The sequence below is a fragment of the Balaenoptera musculus genome, chromosome 13 (genome assembly GCF_009873245.2).
Source record: "Balaenoptera musculus isolate JJ_BM4_2016_0621 chromosome 13, mBalMus1.pri.v3, whole genome shotgun sequence".
NCBI classification, from domain to species: Eukaryota; Metazoa; Chordata; class Mammalia; order Artiodactyla; family Balaenopteridae; genus Balaenoptera; species Balaenoptera musculus.
This window is the reverse complement of record NC_045797.1, coordinates 38,256,651-38,280,429: the sequence shown is the minus strand read 5'-3', so window position 1 is coordinate 38,280,429 and position 23,779 is coordinate 38,256,651. Positions and strand designations below refer to the sequence as shown.

General features: G+C 35.0%; 1 protein-coding gene across 7 annotated transcripts in view; it reads right to left on the bottom strand.

The window, feature by feature from the left end:
• USP34 (ubiquitin specific peptidase 34) overlaps window positions 1–23,779 on the bottom strand; it is a 236,854-nt gene that overhangs the window by 137,410 nt on the left and 75,665 nt on the right. For all 7 annotated transcript variants that reach the window (XM_036873004.1, XM_036872997.1, XM_036873001.1 and 4 more), the window contains exons 9-10: window positions 18,096–18,177; window positions 17,916–18,008 (exon numbers count right to left, since the gene is read on the bottom strand). In XM_036873004.1, coding sequence (XP_036728899.1) covers window positions 17,916–18,008; window positions 18,096–18,177 — 175 coding nt within the window. The remainder of the gene's footprint in view (window positions 1–17,915; window positions 18,009–18,095; window positions 18,178–23,779) is intronic.

Below are 23,779 nucleotides of genomic sequence, written 5' to 3'. Positions count from 1 at the left end.
AATAAATAAATAAATAACCAAAAAAAGTTAAAAAAAAAAAAAAATGCTGGGAGAATAGAACAGCAACAACAACAAAAAGCTAGTATTATTATAGTTTTCATTTCTAACTCCATTTTTTAATTCCTACATGATTTAAAGAACAAAAACAAGAAAAATTATTATTCTACACAATTGGGCACAAATTATATAAAACTGCAATCTTTGATATTAATAACAAAATAAGGGGGATGGAGCTGTACAGAAACAAAGTTTTTGTATGGTATTTAAGTTGGCATAAATTCAAATTAGATTGTAAGAACTTCAACATGTCAAATGTAATTACCACTTTATACACAAAATATCTATAAAATACACACAAAAGGAAATGAGAAGGTAATCAAAATATTTCACCACAAAAAAATCAACTAAAAAAAGAAGGCAGTAATGGAGGAAAATAATGGACAAAAATACTATAAAGACCTATAAAAAACAAACAGAAAAATGGCAGAATGAAATTCCTCTTTGAGTAATTACTTTAAATATAAATGGTTTGGGGAGAGAGATAAATTAGGAGTTCAGGGATTGAAATATATACAGTACTATATATAAAATAGATAATTAAAAAGGACCTACTGTATCGCACAGGGAACTATACTCAATATCTTATAATAACCTAAAATGGAAGAGAATTTTAAAATATATATATTTATATATATGTATAACTGAATCACTTTGCTGTACACTTTGCTGAAACTAACACAACACTGTAAATCAACTATATTTCAATAAAAATGTTTTAAAAATAAATAAATGGTTTAAACACTCCATTCAAAAGACAAAGAACAGCAAAATGGATTAAAAAACATGATACAAATATATGATGTCCTCAAGAGATTCATTTTACATCCAAAGACACAAACTGGAGAGGATGGAAAAAGATATTCCATGTAAATAATGAGCAAAAGAAAGCTGGGCTGACCATACTAAAATCAAGTAGTTTAAATTTTTTAAAAGTTACTAGAAAGAGAAGAATTATCACATACTCCAACAACCCCACTCCTGGGTATATATCCAAGAGAGTTAAAAGTGGGATTTCAAAGAGATATTTGCACACCCATGTTCACTACAGCATTACTTACAGCAGCTAAGATGTGAAAGCAGCACAAATGCCCATCAACAAATGAATGTATAAATACAATGTGGCACATACATACAACAGAATATAATTCAGCCAAAAAGGGGAGGAAATCCTGTCACATGCCACAACATGGGTGAACATGGTGAACATGGGTGAACTTTGAGGACATTATGCTGAGTGAAATAAGCCAGTCACAAAAGGACAAATACTACAGGATTCCACTAATATGAAATATATAGACAGAATGATGGAAGCAGAGTCAAATGATGGATACCAGGAGATGTGAGGAAAGAGAATTGGGGAGTTGTTGTTCAATGGGTGCAGGCTTTCAGTTTTGGAAGATGAAAAAGTTCTAGAGATCTGTTACATAACAATATGAATATAATTAACACAATTAGAATTTTTAAATGGTTCAGAGGGTAAATTTCATGGGGTTTTTTTCCCTACCACAGTTAAATATTTTTTTTAAAAAAGGTTAAAAAAAAAAAAAAAAAGGTTAACAGAGACAAAAGGTAACATCATTCATTAATAAAAGGTTCCATATAGCAAGAATATATAATAAACACTGAAGCAAAAATTGACAGAAATTAAGGGAGAAATAGAAAGTTCTACAATAATAGTTGTAGATGTCAATAACCCACTTCAATAATGGATAAAACAACTAGACAGAAGAAAAGAAAGGAAAGAGAAAACTCGTAGAGCACAATAAACCAATTAAACCCAACAGACATATAGAGAGAACACTCCACACAACAACAGCAGAAAACATTCTTTTCTAAAGAATGTATTCTTCTCTAAAATACAGTTTTCCAGGACAGACCATATGTTAGGCCACAAAACAAGTCTCAACAGATTTAAAAAGATAGATATCATACAAAGTGTTTTCTCTGGCCACAAAAGGATGAAGTTAAGAAATCAATACTAGAAGGAAAACTAGAAATTTCACAAATACATGGAAATTAAATAATACATTCTTAAACAACCAATAGGTCAAAGAAAAAAATGACAAGGGAAATCAAAATATTTAGCAACAAATGACTTGAAAAAACAACAAAACAAAATACATGGGATGCAAAAAAGCACTGCACAGAAATTTATTAAATGTAAATGTAAATTTAAAAAGATCTAATTATCAACAACCTAACTTTATCATTTAAGGAACTAGAAAAATAATAAACTAAACCCAAAGCTAAAAGAAGGGAAATAATAAAGATGAGAACACAGATAAATAAAATACAGATTAGGAAAACAATTTTTAAAAATTAACAAAACCAATAGTTGGTTCTTCTAAAGATTAACAAAATAACAAACTTTTTTGCTAGACTGACTAAAAAATATTTTTAGAAGAGGAGAGAGAAGATGTAAATAGCTAAAATCAGAAATGAAAGTGGGATATTACTACCAAACTTAGAGGTTAAAAAAAAAAAAAATTATAAGAAAATACCATGAACAACTGTATGCCAAAAAAAATTCCTTACAAATTACCTAAATTGACTCAAGAAGAAAAGCGAAATGTCAATAGAGCTTTAACAAGAGACTGAGTCAGTAATCAACCTCCCAACAAAGTACTAAAATACATGGTCTTAACTAGTGCACTCTACCAAACATTTATAGAAAAATTATTGCCAATCCTTCTCAAACCCTCCCCCCAAACTGAAGAGAATGAAATACTTCCTAACTGATTCTATGAGACTAGCACTGACCTGATACCAAAGCCTTCATAAGAATAGAAAATCACAGAGCAATATCTCTTTCAATGATACTAAAGTTCTCCACAAAATATTAGCAAATCAAATACAATTGCATATTAGCAAATCAAATACAACTGCATACTAAAGGAATTTTCACTGTGACCAAGTGAGATTTACTCCAGGAATACAAGGGTAGTTCAATAAGAAAAACACTTACTGTAATACATCCTATTAATAGAAAGAAGGAAAAAAGCGACATAATCTTCTCAACTGATGCAGAAAAGGCAACTGACAAAAACCCGACACCTTTTCATGATAAAAACTCTCAGAACTTTAAGAATAAAGAAAAGTTCCACAGCTAACATCACACTCAGTACCCAATGACTGAAAAAATTTCCCCTAGGATCAGGAACAAGACAATGATGCTCGCATTCATCACTGCCATTCAACACTACATAGAAATTCTAGCCAGAGATATCAGACCACAAAAATAAATAAATAAATAAAGAGCAAATCAATTGGAAAGGAAGATGTAAAACTATTCATTAAATGACATGATTTTATATACATAGAAAGCTAGTAGAGCTAATAAGCAAATTCACAAAGTTATACAGTACAAGCTCAACAAGCAAAATTCAGCTGTTTCTATATACCAGCAGTGAAATACCTGACAAGAAATTTAAGATAGCAATTCCATTTACAATAGCATAAAAAGAATAAATACTTAGAAATGAAACAAAGTAGGTGAAAGACCTGTACAGTGAAAACTATAAAACACGACTCAAAGAAATTAAAGATTTAAATAAATGGAAAGACATCCTATGTTCATGAATAGGAAGACTTAACACTGTTAATACTACCTAAAGCAATCTACAGATTCATCACAATCCCTATCAAAATTCCAAGAGCCTTTTGGCAGAAATGGAAAATCCAGTGCTCAAATTCATATGGAATTGGAAGGAGTTCTGAAAAGCCAAAAACAATCTTCAAAAAAAAGACTTTGAAACACAACAAAAATAATTAAAACAGTGTGGCAATGACGTAAGGACAAACATATATAACAATGGAGTAGAATAGAGAACTCAGAAATATAAGCTCACATAAATGGTCAAATGATTTTTCAACAGTGCCAAGACCATTCAATGGAGAAAGGACAGTATTTTCAAAAAAAAAAAAAAAAAAAAAAAAGGTGCTCAGGAAACTGGATACTCACACGCAAAAGAGTTAATATAGACCTTTACTTATCCCACACACAAAAATTAACTCAAAATGGATCAAAGAGCTAAACTCAGGACATATATAAAACTCTTTTAAGAAAACACTGGATAAAATCTTCACAACATTCGATTTGACAACGGTTTCACTTGTATGACACCAAAAACAGGCAACAAAAGAAAAAATATATAATAAATCAGACTTCATCAAAATTAAGACTTTTTTTTTGGCTGTGTCAGGTCGGGTCTTAGTTGTATCACATGGGATCTTCATTGAGGCATGCAGAATCTTTCGTTGCGGCGCAAGGTTTCTTTGTTGCAGCGCTCGGGCTTCTCTCTAGTTGTGGCGTGCAGGTTTTTTCTCTCCCTAGTTATGATGTGCAGGCTCCAGGGCATGTGGGCTCTGCAGCTGTGGTGCATAGGCTCCAAAGTGCATGTGCTCTGTAGTTTGCGGCACTCAGGCTCTCTCACTGAGGCAGGCAAGCTCAATAGTTGCAGCGTGCAGGCTTGGCTGTCCCACAGCATGTGGGATCTTAGTTCCCTGACAAGGGACTGAACCCACGTCCCCTGCATTGCAAGGCAGATTCTTTACCACTAAACCACTAGGGAAGTCCCCAAATTAAGACTTTTTTGTGCATCTAAGGATACTTTCAAGAAAGCAAAAGACAACTTACAGAGCTGGAGAAAATATATGCAGATTACATATCTGATAAGAGATTAATATCCAGACTATATAAAGTACTCCTAAAACTTAACAAAAACTCTCAAACCACCCAATTCAAGAACAGGCAAAGGATAAACATTTCTGGGACTTTCCTGGGGGCGCAGTGGTTAAGAATCCGCCTGCCAATGCAGGGGGCACGGGTTCGAGCCCTGTGCTGGGAAGATTCCACAAGTTGCTGAGCAACTAAGCCCATATGCCATAACTACTGACCCTGCGCTCTAGAGCCCACAAGCCACAACTACTGAGCCCACGTGCCACAACTATTGAAGCCTGCACGCCTAGAGTCTGTGCTCCGCAACAAGAGAAGCCACTGCAATGAGAAGCCCATGCATCGCAAGGAAGAGTAGCCCCTGCTCGCCACTAGAGAAAAGCCCGTGTGCAGCAACAAAGACCCAATGCAGCCAAAAATAAATTAATTTTTTTAAAAAAAAAGGATAACCATTTCTCCGAAGAAGATGCACAAATGGCCAATGAGCACATGAAAGGCTGCTCAACATCATTAGTCATTAAAATGCAAATAAATGCAAATTATAACCACAATTAGATACCACTTCACAGCTACTAGGATGGCTAAATTTTTTTAAAAAGACATAAAAAGTGTTGACAAGGATGTGAAGTAATTAGAACCTGCCTGTATTGCTGCTGGGATGTAAGATACTGCAGTTGCTACAGAAGTTTGGTGGTTTCTAAAAAGGTTAAACCTAGATTTACCATATGACCCAAAAGTTCTACCCTGAGGTACATATACAGATGAACTGAAAGCAGAGATTCAAACATGTATTTGTACATCCATGTTCATAGAAGTAATTATCTACAATAAACATGCAAAAGGTGGAATTGATTCAAATGTCCATTGATGGATAAATGGATCTAAATGTGGTATATACATACAATGGAATATTATTTATCATAAAAAGAAAGAAAATTTTTATATATGCTATAACATGGATGAACCCTGAAAAAACCGTGTTTAGTACAATAAGCCAGAAACAGACAAATATTGTATGATTCCATCAAATGAGGTACCTAGAATAGGCAAGTTCATACAGACACATGTAGAATGGAGGAAACCAGAAGCCCCCTGGGAAAGAGGAATGGAGAGTTATTGTTCAACAGGTACAGAGTTTTTACTGGGGATGATGTCAAAGTTTTGGATACAGACAAATGATGGTTAAAAAAACACTGTGAATGTATTTAATGCCACTGAACTGTACACTTACGAATGGTTAAAATGGTAAATTATTGGTTAATTATGTTGTATACATTTGTACCACAATAAAAAATTTTTAAATAAAGGAAAAAATATATGTTAAAGGCCATCAACCAAAAACTCAAAACAAGTTAAAAAGAAAAACCCTCATGGGATTAATGAACACCTGAACATGAGAGAAATATTCTACCAACAAAAAATGATAGGATATTATCTTTGTAAAATATTAAAAATAAAAGTTGTTTGTTCAGAAAACGACTACTCTTCATGTATACTACTCAGTTCTGATGGAAAACAAAAGAGTGGCTCTAGTAATATGACATTCAATCAAACTCTTCAAGTACAAAGAAATCAGACATCTCAAGTGTGTAGAAACCCAGAACAAAATATCCATAAATTTCTCTTCAGAGTAAGGAAAAAGGAATGAGAAAAACAAGAATGAAGGAAAAGAATATGTGGTAAATCATATACCTAAATACAAAATTAATATTAAACAACTGTGGAAATTATGGTTTATAGCATAGAACTTAAAAGTTACATAGCTTGATAAAATAAAAATAACATAATAAAAACTGCAAGTGGAGGGCTTCCCTGGTGGCGCAGTGGTTGAGAGTCTGCCTGCCAATGCGGGGGACACGGGTTCAAGCCCTGGTCTGGGAGGATCCCACATGCCACGGAGCAACTAAGCCCGTGTGCCACAACTGCTGAGCTTGCGCGTCTGGAGCCTGTGCTCCGCAACGAGAGGCTGCGATAGTGAGAGGCCCGCGCACCACGATGAAGAGTGGCCCCCGCTTGCCGCGACTGGAGAAAGCCCTCGCACAGAAACGAAGACCCAACACAGCCAAAAAATAAATAACGTGAAATTCTTTAAAAAAAAAGTAAAAAAAAAAAAAAACTGCAAGTGGAAAATGAGAAGAGAAAAATGATGGGAATTTCCTCATCTTCCACAGAGGAAAATCAATCATTACTGTATTTTAGAATGAAAAGAAACAAACCCACAAAGAAAATGAGCATCAATAATAGGTATGAGGGACTTCCCTGGGGGTACAATGGTTAAGACTCCGTGCTCCCAATGCACGGGGCACAGGTTAGATCCCTGGTCAAGGAACTATAAGATCCGTATGCCGCAGAGTGCAGCCAAAAAATAAAATTACTATTAATAATAATAGATAAGAGATTTCAACAAATTTCTGAATGACTGAAATGAATGGGAATACATTTTTTTTTTATAAATTTATTTATTTATTTTTGGCTGTGTTGGGTCTTCGTTTCTGTGCAAGGGCTTTCTCTAGTGGCGGCACGCAGGGGCCACTCTTCATCGCGGTGCGCGGGCCTCTCACTATCGTGGCCTCTCTTGTTGCGGAGCAGAGGCTCCAGATGTGCAGGCTCAGTAGCTGTGGCCCAAGGGCCCAGTTGCTCCGTGGCATGTGGGATCCTCCCAGACCAGGGCTCGAACCCGTGTCCCCTGCACTGGCAGGCAGATTCCCAACCACTGCGCCACCAGGGAAGCCCCGGGAATACATTTTTAAATGTACACGTAGAGAAAGCTGTAGCTCAGAATAATTTGTGAGTGAGCTGCAGAGGAGATAGGTCTATCTTCCCACTGGAACTGGGAAAATTTCTGAACTCATCTGAGTACCAGATCTGATGGACAGCAGGAGTGAGACATGAACATGAAATCCTCTGTTTTCTCATTCCTTCCTCTGTTTCCCATTCCCAGGAGTCCATCTGACAGCTGTAATGGAAAAATACTTCACAACACCCAAGAACATCTAGGCCACTTACCAGTCGTCTTCCTTAAGTATGGATAGCAAAGGCATATGGAAAGACCCAACAACATAAAAGAAAGAATACAGTATAGACAAGAGGTTTGAATACATAATACAAGAAGGAATTATCATTCATATTAACAGCTCCTAAAAAAGCAGGAATGAATAGAATTCAAATCATAAGATGTAACATAGAGGCAGATATTGCAGTGGCCAGATTATAATTCAAGTATAATCATAACTTCACATGCTAACAGTATGCAATGTCTCATAAAGCAGTAATCTAAATGTGTGTGCAAATATACATGCAGAAGCTAATAACCAACAGAGTGTATATCAGCATTTCTAAAATTAGTCATCACATAAACCCTTTGAGAATCTGATGAAAATTATGAACTACTTCCCCTCAAAATATACATAATGCACAATTGAATCAGATGATATTTAAGTTCCTTCTAAATCCTAGGGAATTTTACTTCTGTCATTGAGACATGAAAATCTATTCCCAAAAAGCTATTAGCTGCATTTTAAGATAAGATTATTATCTCAGAAAGTTACATAAATTTATGTATAAGTTCTTCAAATATGGAAAGCATTTAACAATAAATTCCAATACAGTGGAAAGATTCTGAAGTTTATTTTTTTGATGTCCTATGACTAAAAGATTTTATGATGAAAGGGTATGAAGAGGGAGGTGTAGAGAGGTAACTCAGTCAAACCAGAATAATAAGTAATTTTAAATGGCAGACAAAGTCATTTAAATGTCTAAATGTTTACTGTAACTTTATATACTAGTTTTTATATGTACTGAAAAATTAATAAACACATGTAAAATTTTCACAGTCTACATAAACGTAGACAATAAAAGTCTCCCACCTATCTTAGGTCACTTCCCCAAAAGCAAACCTGTGAAATTTTCTTGTCTGTTTTTCCAAAATAGTTCAGACAGTCACAAGTACAAAGAGTACATATACGTGTATGTACATCCCCTTTTTATAACTGTTTTAATATGCAGTGAAAGAATACACTGTGTACTTGCTGTTTTCTCTTAATAAAATAACTACTATTTTAGATAAAATAATAGATATTTAATAAATAGTGTTTAATAAAAATATTTCTTGGAGGTTGTTCCACATGAGCATAATACAGCAACTTCAGTCCTTCTCATGGCCACAGAACATTCTATTAAACAGATGTCCCAAAACTTATTTAACTAGCCCTACAGTGACAGACATTCGTGATCTACTAGTGTAGTTAATGTTGTATCAAACATCTTCATGTACATGTATCTAGAGGATAAATTACCAGAAAGAGAACTGCTATATTGTTCTCCTAAAGCTATAGCACACTGTGGTCAATACAGTGTATTGTTAAACATAATGAGAATTACCCAATACATAAAAATGCTATTATGTTAGCTGAACTTACGTTTAATTATAATCAAAGATAAGCATTTTTCAAATATTTATAAACCACTTTTTTTTTTCCAATCAATTTCCCGTTTATCACCTTTGTCTTTTTTCTCCTTGGATTCCAATATAAGAGTTGTGACACAAACAATGAAAAAACCAGCAGCCAATCCAATTATTACTTGGTGAAGTGTGTGTATCAAGTGAGCAAAGTGACCTCAAAAACTTACTCCAGAGGGAAGGAAAAAAAACTAAGGCAAGACTGTATGAAACCAACCAACCCTGGACACTTGGAAGCCAGTTACACTTGGTGCTCAAATAAAAAGAACTCAAAATGTAAAAATTCCTGATAATTCTAAATCTGTGGTATATTCAAAAGTAAAGCAGTAACAAAACATAGAAAAGCCCAAATAAAATAACCTTTAAAATATACTTATTTAATCTTGTTAAACTAACTTTTACAGATATTTTAAGTTGTTTCAGACTGTATCACAGATTATGTCAGAATTTTTAAATCATTTCCTTATTAGGTAACTTGAAACGCTTGCTAGGGTAAAACACTAAAAGTTTTAATACACCGTATTATTAATTATAAATTTGATGAATTTCAGCTTCAATAAACAGTGCTTCACTATTCCTAGTTATTTATTCTCTATTACTTACCATATCACTGTTCTCATATTTTGCTTGCCTTGCTATGAACAAAATAAAATTTAAAAATCTACTAAAAAGAACATTTTCTGAAAGTTATGAAAGAGAATTTCCTAAGTATTTTAGGGTTACTCTGAAATATGAACTGCTTCATTAATGTGTTAAAATGATAATCATCTATAAATAGACAATATTAAATATGAGAAGTTAAAAAAACTATATTGAAAAATTACCACAACCAATATAAGGTCTCAAGGCACACAATTATTAAAAATCAAAAATTTGAAAATGCTTAAGTATATAAAAAGTATATATGCAGTGATCATTAAGTATATGGAAAAAATAAAGTATAATGGATGAAAGCAAGTAATATAAGGGGAGAAATGGCTATTTTAATAGCAATAATAAATAAAATCAAAATCCTTAAGAATAAGCTTAACATGAAATAAAATCTATACACAAATAACTCTGAAATGCTAAATGAAACAAAATGAAACAAATAGCATATCGTGTTTTGGATAGGAAGACAACTTCACCTCTCAAAATAAACATTATAACAGTAAAAACAACAATATTTTTAAAGAATAATCAATGCTAAAATTCACATGGAAAAATAAGAGACATAACAATTCTTTTAAAAAAATATAAGGAGAAAGGATCAGCCTTGCCAGATAATAAGAAATATTACATAGACACAAGGGGGAAAAAGAAAATACATTAGTATAAAACCAAGGACTAATAAATGTCTTCTTGATGGGCCAGACAGTAAATATTTTAAGATTACAGGTGATATGGTCTCTGTTACAAATACTGTACTCTGCCACTGCAGTGTGGAAGCAGCCACAGACAAAAATATGAAAAAGAATAGGCAAGGCTAAGTTGCAAAAAAACCATTTACAAAATCAAGTGGCCAGCCCACAGGTCATAAGTTTACCAATCTCTGATATATAGATCATGACTAGATATACCAATAGGTCAGTCGACAAAGTCCAGAAATTGACCCAGTCAAGATAAAACTGGTATCTCAAATCAGTGAGGAGAAGAAAAATTACTGAACAAATGGAATGGGGACAACTATATAACCAAAAAATGGGGGGAAATGTTGGATATGTACATGACCCTTTGAACCATGATAAATTCCTATTGAAGATTAAAATATAAAATTGAAACAAAATGTACAGAAAAGAACTAAAGGGGAATTTTCTTGTAATCTTGAAATACATTTCAAACCATAACACAAAAGCCACAGGTCATGAAAAATTCAACCACAAGTGCGAAACCACAAACTTGAAACTCAACTGCAAAAACCACCTTAACTAAAACAGCAAGAATACATCAAAGCAGAATGTAGGCATAACTCAGAACACAAACAAAAGTCTGATTTCATTGACATATAAAGATCTCCTACAAAAAAAGAAAATAAGTAAAGCAACTGATAAATGGCAAAGAATATAAACATCACCAGAAGACGAAACAAAAAGGGTGGTTAAGCACAAGATTTTCAACCTGATTCATACAAAAGAAATCCAAATTTAAAACATCAATGAAAACACTTTTCACCCATCAGTTTAGCAAATAAAAAGAAGTTTAAGAACATGATTTTTTAAAAAAAAGAAAAAAAAAAAGATCTAGCAGCCTATTCACTTCTCTGCAGGACTCTCCCCTCCAGCTGGCTCTGGTCCCCTTCCACAAGCCGTGTGGCTGACAGGGTCTTGGTGCTCCAGTCTGGTGTCAGGCCTGAGCCTCTGAGGTGGGAGAGACAAGTTCAGGACACTGGACCACCAGAGACACCCCAGCCCTACGTAATATCAATCGGCGAGAGCTCTCCCAGAGATCTCCATCTCAACGCTAAACCCCAGCTCCACCCAACGGCCAGCAAGCTCCAGTGCTTGAGGCCCCATGCCAAACAACTAACAAGACAGGAACACAACCCCACCCATTAGCACAGAGGCTGCCTAAAATCATACTAAGTTCACAGACAACCCAAAACACACCAACGGATGTGGCCCTGCCCACCAGAAAGACAAGATCCAGCCCCACCCACCAAAACACAGGCACCAGTCCCCTCCACCATGAAGCCTACACAAGCCACTGAACCAACCTCACCCACTGGGGGCAGACACCAAAAACAACAGGAACTACTAACCTGCAGCCTGTTAAAAGGAGACCCCAAACACAGAAAGTTAAGCTAAATGAGAAGACAGAGAAATATGCAGCAGATGAAGGAGCAAGGTAAAAACCCACCAGACCAAACAAATGAAGAGGAAATAGGGAGTCTACCTGAAAAAGGATTCAGAGTAATGACAGTAAAGATGATCAAAAATCTCGGAAATACAATGGAGAAAATACAAGAAACATTTAACAAGGACCCAGAATAACTAAAGAGCAAACAAACAATGATGAACAACACAATAAATTAAATTAAAAATTCTCTAGAAGGAATCAATAGCAGAATAACTGAGGCAAAAGAACGGATAAGTGACCTGGAAGATAAAATAGTGGAAATAACTACTGCAGAGCAGAATAAAAAAGAATGAAAAGAATTGAGGACAGTCTCAGAGACCTCTAGGACAACATTAAATGCACCAACATTCAAATTATAGGGGTGCCAGAAGAAGAAGAGGAAAAGAAAGGGTCTGAGAAAATATTTGAAGAGATTTTAGTTGAAAACTTCCCTAACATAGGAAAGGAAATAGTCAATCAAGTCCAGGAAGCAGAGTCCCATACAGGATAAATCCAAGGAGAAACATGCCAAGACACATATTAATCAAACTATCAAAAATTAAATACAAAGAAAAAATATTAAAAGCAGCGAGGGAAAAGCAACAAATAACATACAAGGGAATCCCCATAAGGCTAACAGCTGATCTTTCAGCAGAAACTCTGCAAGCCAGAAGGGAGTGGCAGGACATATTTAAAGTGATGAAAGGGAAAAACCTACAACCAAGATTACTCTACCCAGCAAGGATCTCGTTCAGATTTGGTGGAGAAATTAAAACCTTTACAGACAACTGAAAGTTAAGAGAATTCAGCACCACTAAACCAGCTCTACAACAGATGCTAAAGGAACTTCTCTAGGCAGAAAACACAAGAGAAGGAAAAGACCTACAAAAACAAACCCAAAACAATTAAGAAAATGGTAACAGGAACATACATATCGATAATTACCTTAAATGTAAATGGATTAAACGCTCCAACCAAGACACAGACTGGCTGAATGGATACAAAAACAAGACCCGTATATATGCTGTCTACAAGAGACCCACTTCAGACCTAGGGACACATACAGACTGAAAGTGAGGGGATGGAAAAAGATATTCCGTGCAAATGGAAATCAAAAGAAAGTTGGAGTAGCAATTCTCATATCAGACAAAATTGACTTTAAAATAAGGATTATTACAAGAGACAAAGAAGGATACTACACAGTGATCAAGGGATCAATCCAAGAAGATATAACAATTGTAAATATTTACGCACCCAACATAGGAGCACCTCAATACATAAGGCAAATGCTAACAGCCATAAAAGGGGAAATCGACAGTAACACAATCATAGTAGGGGACTTTAACACCCCACTTTCACCAATGGACAGATCATCCAAAATGAAAATAAATAAGGAAACACAAGCTGTAAATGACACATTAAACAAGATGGACTTAACTGATATTAACAGGACATTCCATCCAAAAACAACAGAATGTACTTTCTTCTCAAGTGCTCATGGAACATTCTCCAGGACAGATCATATCTTCAGTCACAAATCAAGCCTTGGTAAATTTAAGAAAACTGAAATCATATCAAGTATCTTTTCCAACCACAAAGCTATGAGACTAGATATCAATTACTGGAAAAAACTATAAAAAATACAAACACATAGAGGCTAAACAATACACTACTAAATAACCAAGAGATCACTGAAGAAATCTAAGAGGAAATCAAAAAATACCTAGAAACAAATAACAATGAAAACAAGACGACCCAAAACCTCAAGACAACCCAAAACCTATGGGATGCAGCAAAAGCAGTTCTAAGAGGGAAGTTTATAGCAATACAATCCTACCTCAAGAAACAAGAAACATCTCAAATAAACAACCTAACCTTACACCTAAAGCAATTAGAGAAAGAAGAACAAAAAAACCCCAAAGTTAGCAGAAGGAAAGAAATCATAAAGTTCAGATCAGAAATAAATGAAAAAGAAATGAAGGAAACAATAACAAAGATCAATAAAACCAAAAGCTGGTTCTTTGAGAAGATAAAATTGATAAACCATTAGCCAGACTCGTCAAGAAAAAAAGGGAGAAGACTCAAATCAACAGAATTAGAAATGAAAAAGGAGAAGTAACAACTGACACTGCAGAAATACAAAGGATCATGAGAGATTTCTACAAGCAACTATATGCCAATAAAATGGACAACCTGGAAGAAATGGACAAATTCTTAGAAAAGCACAACCTTCCAAGACTGAACCAGGAAGAAATCGAAAATATAAACAGACCAATCACAAGCACTGAAATTGAAACTGTGAAAAAAAATCTTCCAACAAACAAAAAGCCCTGGACCAGATGGCTTCACAGGTGAATTCTATCAAACGTTAAGAGCTAACACCCTGATACCAAAACCAGACAAAGATGTTACAAAAAAAGAAAATGAAAGGCCAATATCACTGATGAACATAGATGCAAAAATCCTCAACAAACTACTAGCAAACAGAATCCAACAGCACATTAAAAGGATCATACACCATGATCAAGTGGGGTTTATCCCAGGAATGCAAGGATTCTTCAATATACGCAAATCAATCAATGTGATACACCATATTAACAAATTGAAGAATAAAAACCATACAATAATCTCAATAGATGCAGAAAAAGCTTTCAACAAAATTCACTCATTTATGATAAAAACTCTCCAGAAAGTAGGCATAGAGGGAACCTACCTCAACATAATAAAGGCCATATATTCCAAACCCATAGCCAACATTGTTCTCAATGGTGAAAAACTGAAACCATTTCCTCTAAGATCAGGAACAAGACAAAGTTGCCCATGCTCACCACTATTATTCAACACAGTTTTGGAATTTTTAGCCACGGCAATCAGAGAAGAAATAAAAGGAATCCAAATCGGAAAAGAAGAAGTAAAACTGTCACTGTTTGCAGATGACATGATACTATACATAGAGAGTCCTAAAGATGCTACCAGAAAACTACTAGAGCTAAGCAATGAATTTGGTAAAGTAGCAGGATACAGAATTAATGCACAGCAATCTCTTGCATTCCTATACAATAATGATGAAAAATCTGAAAGAGAAATTAAGGAAACACTCCCACTTACCACTGCAACAAAAAGAATAAAATAACTTGGAATAAACCTACCTAAGGAGACAAAAGACCTGTATGCAGAAAACTATAAGACACTGATGAAAGATATTAAAGATGATACAAACAGATGGAGAGATATACCATGTTCTTGGATTGGAAGAATCAACATTGTGAAAATGACTATACTACCCAAAGCAATCTACAGATTCAATGCAATCCCTATCATACTACCAATGGCATCTTTCACAGAACTAGAACAAAAAATTTCGCAATTTGTATGGAAACACAAAAGACCCCGAATAGCCAAAGCAATCTTAAGAAAAACAGAGCTAGAGGAATCAGGCTCCCTGACTTCAGACTTTGTAGCTATACTACAAAGCTACAGTAATCAAGACAGTATGGTACTGGCACAAAAAGAGAAATAAAGATCAATGGAACAGGATAGAAAGCCCAGAGATAAACCCATGCACGTATGATAAGCTTACCTTTGTTAAAGGAGGCAAGACTATACAATGGAGAAAAGACAGCCTCTTCAGTAAGTGGTGGTGGGAAAGCTGGGCAGCTACATGTAAAAGAATGAAATCAGAACACTCCCTAACACTGTATACAAAACTAAACTCAAAATGGATTAAAGACCTAAATGTAAGTCCAGAAACTATAAAACTCCTAGAGGAAAACATAGGCAGAACACTCTATGACATAAATCACAGCAAGATCCTTTTTGACCCACCTCCTAGAGAAAGGGAAATAAAAACAAAAATAAACAAATGAGACCTAATGAAACTTAAAAGCTTTTGCACAGCAAAGGAAAACATAAACAAGACGAAAAAACAACCCTCAGAATGGGAGAAAATATTTGCAAACGAAGCAACTGACAAAGGATTAATCTCCAAAATATATAAACAGTTCATGCAGCTTAATATCAAAAAAACCCAATCCAAAAATGGGCAAAAGACCTAAACAGACATTTCTCCAAAGAAGATATACAGATTGCTAACAAACACATGAAAGGATGCTCAACATCACTAATCATTAGAGAAATGCAAATCAAAACTACAATGAGGTATCACCTCACACCGGTCAGAATGGCCACCATCAAAAAATCTACAAACAATAAATGCTGGAGAGGGTGTGGAGAAAAGGGAACCCTCTTGCACTGTTGGTGGGAATGTAAATTGACATAGCCACTATGGAGAACAGTATGGAGGTTCCTTAAAAAACTAAAAATAGAACTACCATGCGACCCAGCAATCCCACTATTGGGCATATACCCTGAGAAAAACATAATTCAAAAAGAGTCATGTACCACAATGCTCACTGCAGCTCTATTTACAATAGCCAGGACATGGAAGCAACCTAAGTGTCCACTGACAGATGAATGGATAAAGAAGATGTGGCACATATATACAATGGAATATTACACTCAGCCTTAAAAAGAAACAAAATTGAGTTATTTGTAGAGAGTTGGATGGACCTGGAGTGTGTCATACAGAGTGAAGTAAGGCAGAACGAGAAAAACAAGTACCATATGCTAACACATATGTATGGAATCTATAAAAAAAAAAATGTTTCTCACGAACCTAGGGGAAGGACAGGAATAAAGACGCAGACGTAGAGAATGGACTTGAGGACACGGGGAAGGGGTAAGGGTAAGCTGGGACGAAGTGAGACAGCACTGACATATATACACTACCAAATATAAAATAGATAGCTAGTGGGAAGCAGCTGCATCGCACAGGGAGATCAGCTTGGTGCTTTGTGACCACCTAGAGGGATGGGATAGGGAGGGTGGGAGGGAGACGCAAGAGGAAGGGGATATGGGGATATATATATACATATAGCTGATTCACTTTGTTATTCAGCATAAACTAACACAATGTTGTAAAGCAATTATACTCCCATAAAGATGTTAAAAAAAGGTTTATTGAGGAGAATAAGGCGAAAGTGGCACTATCACGCCATTAGCTACCACAAGTAAACCACACGTAAGCTTTAACCTGACAATACTACTTATAAGTAGGCATTTATCCTACATAATAGTTTTGCATATGGATTAGCTGACTATTGTAAGTTACTTATTGTAGCATTGTTTATAATAAAAAGGATTGGAAAAAATAGTGCCTATGAACAGGAACTGGTTAAATAAATTATGGTTCATGCATATAATGAAACACTATGCAGTCCTAAAAAAGAAAAAAAAGTGTTTTATATATTGATATGGAATAATTATCTCCAGGATAAACTGTTAGTGAAAAAAAGCCAAATCCGTTTAGTATGATACATCTGTGAAAAAGAGGACAGGGAAAGAGAAATGTTTACAATTGGCAATTTATATAGAAAATCTATGATGCACCTGAGAGGTTAGGAACTGCATGCACGGGAGACACAGGTAGGAGGGGGAAAATGTATAGCATATCCTTTTGTATCTACTTTTTGAAATTTGAACCATATGGATATGTGCCTATTCAAAAAATTAAAGAAGAAAATAGTATAATAGAAAAGAAACATATGAATATAATGTTCAGGACAGAAGCATTGATTGTATAAGTTAAAATAATAGGAAAATGTCTGTTAATAAACCAAGAACTTCTAACTGACTGACTCTCATTTCCTTCGATTGTACCAGTAGTATAGTAAGATAAGACATGGACTCTGAAGCCAGATTTCATAGATTTGATCCCCAACTTTTCCCATGGCGTGGTTTCTTTAGTGACAAAATGAGGATAATAATAGAACGTACCTTACAGGGGAGTAAAGAACTTAGAACGGAACGTATAATAAAGAAGCACTTATGTTAAGCTGTTGATATTACCTGTGCTGCAGCCCAAATGCAGTCAATATGCTGAGTACTCAGTCGCCCTTCCGCTGCCAAAAAATTCAAAATCACTTGGCACTGTTTGATGATCTGGAAAAGAAAAACTTATTACAGTTAATTTTTAAAAGCATTCTTCTCTCTTAATAGAGCAGATAAGTCACATATTAGTCCACAAACCTCAATATGTAAATTTGGTCCAAATATATGCTCTACCACATTGTTGCTTATAAGCCAGTCTGCAAGTTCTTTTGCAATGGACCTAAAGTCAAATAATAAAAATAGTTAATACATTTAAAAAAATATTAGTATCATTCTTTCCCATGTCTAAAAGCAGACTCAGGTGAAAATCTAAAACTGTTCACATACCAATTATAAAGAAGTGATTATATACAATTAACTGTTAATAGTACTATGAAGAATAACTGAAACAGAAATACAAAAAATGGTAATACTACCTTAATTTATAAACAAGCAAAAAAAAATCTGAAAAGTTAGGATAACTAACACCAGGTACACAGGTGAGAATACCAAGGGTAACACCTAAAAAGTGATGTATTTTCTTACTCAAAACCTTGCCTTCCCATTTTTAATCTCCATAGTAGGCACTGAGGCATTCAGGGAAGGTTTCCCCATATGTCCTCTATGGTAAGATAACATCAGAAAAGTAGGTTACCAAAAGGGTGGGGGAAGAAAAAAAGAAGAATCTCCAAGCCAAATGGCAAGTCTCCTTCCTGCCTGATATTAACGAAGGTTCTGCTAATGTGATCCCTAAAGTTATCAACTGACTGTTCAGAACACTTGGTTACACTTAGGAACAACTCATCCTTCATTTCAAAAAGTAAACTTTTTATTTTTGAACAGTTGTAGATTATCCTTCATTTTTTAAAAAGAGCTATCAATTCTTTTAGAGTAATAAATCACTGGCACAGAAAATTAAACGATTATGTTACCAATAAGGTAGTGTAAGTTTATCAGTTAATTTGTCTTTTACAGCTTTGAGATATGTATGAAATATAGTAAACTGAACATATTTAAAGTATATAGTTCGATGAATTTAAACTTAAATATACATCTATGAATCCATCAGCACTGCCAAGATAACAAACACATCAACCCAAAAAGTTTCTTTATGCCCCTTTTTAATCCCTCTTTTTCTCAGCTCCCACAACCCACTGCCCAGACAACCAATGATCTGCTTTCTGTTATTACATAGTTTTCATTTTCTAGAACTTCATGTAAAAAAAAGATACAGGATGTACTCTTTTATAAAATTTAGATTCTTTCACTCAGCATTAAGATTTATCCATTTTGTTTCATTTGTCATTAGCCCACTGGTTCCTTCCAGGTTTGAGCAATTATGAATAAAGTTGCTATCATCACCCGTGTGCAGGTTTTTGTGTGGACATGTTTTCAACTCCTTTGGATAAATGCCAGGGAACATGACTGCTGGATCATATGGTAAGAGTACGCTGAGTTTTTTAAGAAACTATGAAACTGTCTTCCGAAGTGGCTGTACCTTCTTGCATTCCCACCAGCGGTGAATGAGAGTTCCTGTTGCTCCACCATCCTTGTCAGCATTTGGTGTTATCAGTGTTCTGGATTTTGACCATTCCAATAGGCATGCAATGGAATCTCACCGTTGTTTTGATTTGCATTTCCCTGATGAAAGAGGAGCATCTTTGCATGTGCTCATTTGCCATCTGTATGTCTTCTTTGGTGAAGTGTCTGCTAAAGTCAGTGTATTTTTGAATCAGATTGTTCATTTTCTTACTGTTAAATTTTTAAGAGTTCTTTGTGTATTTTGGAAAACAGTCCTTTAACAGATGTGTCTTTTACAAGTATTTTCCCCTGTCTATGGCTGTCTTCTCATTCTCTTGACACTGTCTTTCGCAGAGCAGAAGTTTTTAATTTTATAGAAGTCCAGCTTACCAATTCATGGATCATGGTGTTGAACTCAAAAGGTTACCACCATACCCAAGGTCATCTAGATTTTTTCCTATGTTATTTTTTAGGAGTTTTATAGTTTTGCATTCTATGTTTAGGTGTGTGGTCCATTTTGAGTTAATTTTTGTGAAGGGTGTGAGATGTGTCTAGATTTTTTTTTCCCCATGTGGTTGTCCAATTGTTTCAGCACCATTTGTTGAAAACCCTATCTCTGCTGCTTTGTACTACTGTCTTTGCTCCTTTGTCAAATATCAGCTGACTATATTTATATGGGCCTATTTCTGAGCACTGTATTCTGTTCCATTGACCTATTTGTCTGTTCTTTCACCAATACTGCACTGTCTTGATCACTGTAATTTTATAGTAACTCTTGAAGGTGGGTAATGTCGGTCCTCCAACTTTGTTTTTCCTTTCAAAACTGTGTTGGCTATTCTGGGTCTTTTGCCTCTGTATTTAAACAAATGTTAGAATCAGTTTGTCGAGATCCACAAAATAACTTACTTGGATTTTGATTAAGACTGCAATGAATCTATAGATCAAGTTGGAAAGAACTGATATCTTTACAATTTTAAGTCTTCCTATCCATAGACATGGAATATCTCTCCGTTTATTTAGCTCTTCTTTGCTATCTTTCATCAGAGTTTTGTTATTTTCCTCATATAGACTTTTTCATACTGTTAGATTTATACCTAAGTATTTCATTTTTTGTGGTGCTAATGTAAATGGTATTGTATTTTAAATTTCAAATTCTACTTGTTCACTGCTGATATATAGGAAAGTGACTGACTTTTGATTATTAATTTTGTATCCTGCAATCCTGCTATAAATGCTCATTAGTTCCATGAGACTGTCAATTCTTTCAGATTTTCTACATAGATGATCAAGTCATCTGTGATCAAAGACAGTTTTACTTCTGCCTTCCGAATCTATATACCTTTTATTTCCTTGTCTTATTGCATCAGGTAGGACTTTCCAGTACAATGCTGAAAAGCAGTGGTGAGAGGGGACACCCTTTCCTTGTTCCTGACCTTAGTGGAAAAGCTTTGACCTTCACATCATTAAGTATGATGTTAGCTGTAGGAGGTTTTGTAGATGTTCTTTATCATGTTGATGAAGTTCCTCTCTATGCCTAGTTTACTGAGAGTTTTTTTTATCATGAATGATAAAATTTGACCTTGTCAAAATTTGACTTTACATTAATTGATCTTGAAATGCTGAACCAGCCTTGAATACCTGAGCTAAATCTCACTTGGTTGTGGTGTATAATTCTTTTTATACCTTGCTGGATTCAATCTGCTAATATTTTATGAGGATTTTTATATGTATGTTCATGGGAAGTACTGGTCTATCGTTCTCTTGTAATGCCTTTGTCTGGTTTTGGTATTAGGGTAATGCTGACCTCAATGAGTAAGGCTTCCCTCTGCTATCTTCTGAAAAAGACTATAGAGAATTGGTAGGTGTAATTTCTTCCTTAAATATTTGGTTAAATTTACCAATGAGGGCTTCCCCGGTGGCGCAGTGGTTGAGAATCTGCCTGCCAATGCAGGGGACACAGGTTCAAGCCCTGGTCTGGGAAGATCCCACATGCCGCGGAGCAACTGGGCCCGTGAACCACAATTACTGAGCCTGCGTGTCTGGAGCCTGTGCTCCGTAACAAGAGAGGCTGCGATAGTGAGAGGCAGGCGCACCGCGATGAAGAGTGGCCTGTGCTTGCCACAACTAGAGAAAGCCCTCGCACAGAAACGAAGACCCAACACAGCCATAAATAAATAAATTAATCCATTAAAAAAAAAATTTACCAATAAACCCATCTGGTCCTGGTACTTTGTTTTGGAAGGTCATTAACTGTTGATTCAATTTATTTAATTGATACAGGCCCTTTCAGAGCAATTCTTTAAAAAAATTTTAAATGGCTACTACAGAAGAACAGCTAATAAAAAAAGTAGTGATAAACGGTTTCAAAATAGGATGAGCAGTGAAAAGACCGCAAATTTTTTCAGCTATGTAAATTATACACAGAAAAACTGGAAGGACTGAACAATTTCTTTTCTTGTTTATCCATAGAAGAATTATATTTAATTTTAAAATTATTCTTAAGATTTAAAAAAAGAAGCTATGAATTAGATATATGGCCTCAAAGGGTAAAACATTAAAACTACTAGTGGTATATTTTACCTATTTCTGAGTAGCCCAACAGAAGCTATGATCCATGAATCAAACTCTATGATTTTTCACATACAAAAAGACAATTCAACAAGTAAAAATAATTCTAAAAAATAAATCCCATTCTTTCAGTTTCTTGAAAAACACTGGAAGGAGACTCAGGGACTTTTGTAACAGCTGAGAACTGTAACTATAACTGAGCAAGCATAAAATTGGACGTTATCAATAACAACCATTCAGGGATCTGGAAACATGTATAAACTGGGACTCCCAGAAGGAGTAAGGGGAGCAGAAAGAAAATTTGAAGAAACTATGGTCAAACATCCCAAATTTGATGAAAAATGTTCATCTACACATCCAAGAATCACAACAAGTGCCAACTAAGATAAACACAAGGATATCAACACCCAGAGACATCATAGTCAAACTCTTAAAAGCCAAAGAGCAACAGAAAAATCTTAAAAGCAGCAAGACAAAAAGAACTAAGCACACAGAAAGGAACCACAATAAGATTCGCAGCTGACTTCTTATCAGAAACAAAGGAATAGAGCTATACTGAAGCACTGTTCCTATATTTTACTAGAATTGTTATTAATGTGAAGTAGACAGTATTAAATTAAGATGCATATTATAACCCATAAAGCAACCACTGGCAAAATAATTTTTAAAGTATAAAAAAATGGAATTAAAATGGTATACAGTACTCCCTCTGTATCCATGGGTTCTGCATCCATAGATGCAACCAACAAAGGATCAAAAATATTTCTTCAAAAAAATTCCAGAAAGTTCCAAAAGGCAAAACTTGAATTTGCCACATGCTTGCAACTATTTACATAACACCTACATTGTATTAGGTATTGTAAGTAATCAAGAGATGATTTAAAGTATACAGGAGGATGTGTACAGCTTATATGCAAACACTACATGACTTTATATAAGGGACTTGAGCATCTGCAGATTTTGGTATCCGCAGGTGATCCTGGAACCAATCCCCCGCATATACCAAGGGACAACTGTACTACCGTATACTGACATACTGCAAAATAAGGCAGTAAAGGAGAAATAGAAAAAAAAATTTTTTAAGGAAGACATACAAAAACCCAACAGCAAAATGGCAGGCGTAAATCCAACTATATAAATAATATTAAGAGTAACTGGATTAAATACTCCTATCAAAAGGGAGAGATGGTAGGAGTGGATTTTTTTTTTTTCAATCCAACTAAATGCTACCTCCAAGAGACATACTTTAGATCCAAAAACAAACAGGTTGAAAGTAAGAGGATGGAAAAAGATATACCATGAAAACAGTACACAAAATAAAGCTGCAGTGGCTATACTAACATCAAACAAAATAGACTAAACCAAAAATTGTTTTAAAGAGACAAAGAGGGACATTTTATAATGATGAAAGGATGAAATTATCAGGAACATAACAACTATAAACATATATGTACCCAACAAAATGTCCTAAAATACATGAAGCAAAAAACAACAAAACTGAAGGGAGAAAAAGAAATACAGCCAATTCTTACTACTCTTGGCAGTTATATTCTATAACGTCACTGCACTGAGTTAGCTAATACTGAACCCCTGAATATTTTTTTAAATTATTGTCACCCACTGCTTTGATGGGTAAAAAGAACATGTCATTAGCATCAAGTGCTTCCTAGAGTGTGTTCTCTTTAAAAGAATGACTCAGTGCAATAATGTGACTTGCTGCTTGCCTTTGACTGGAAGAAGACAGAGGGTTTGAT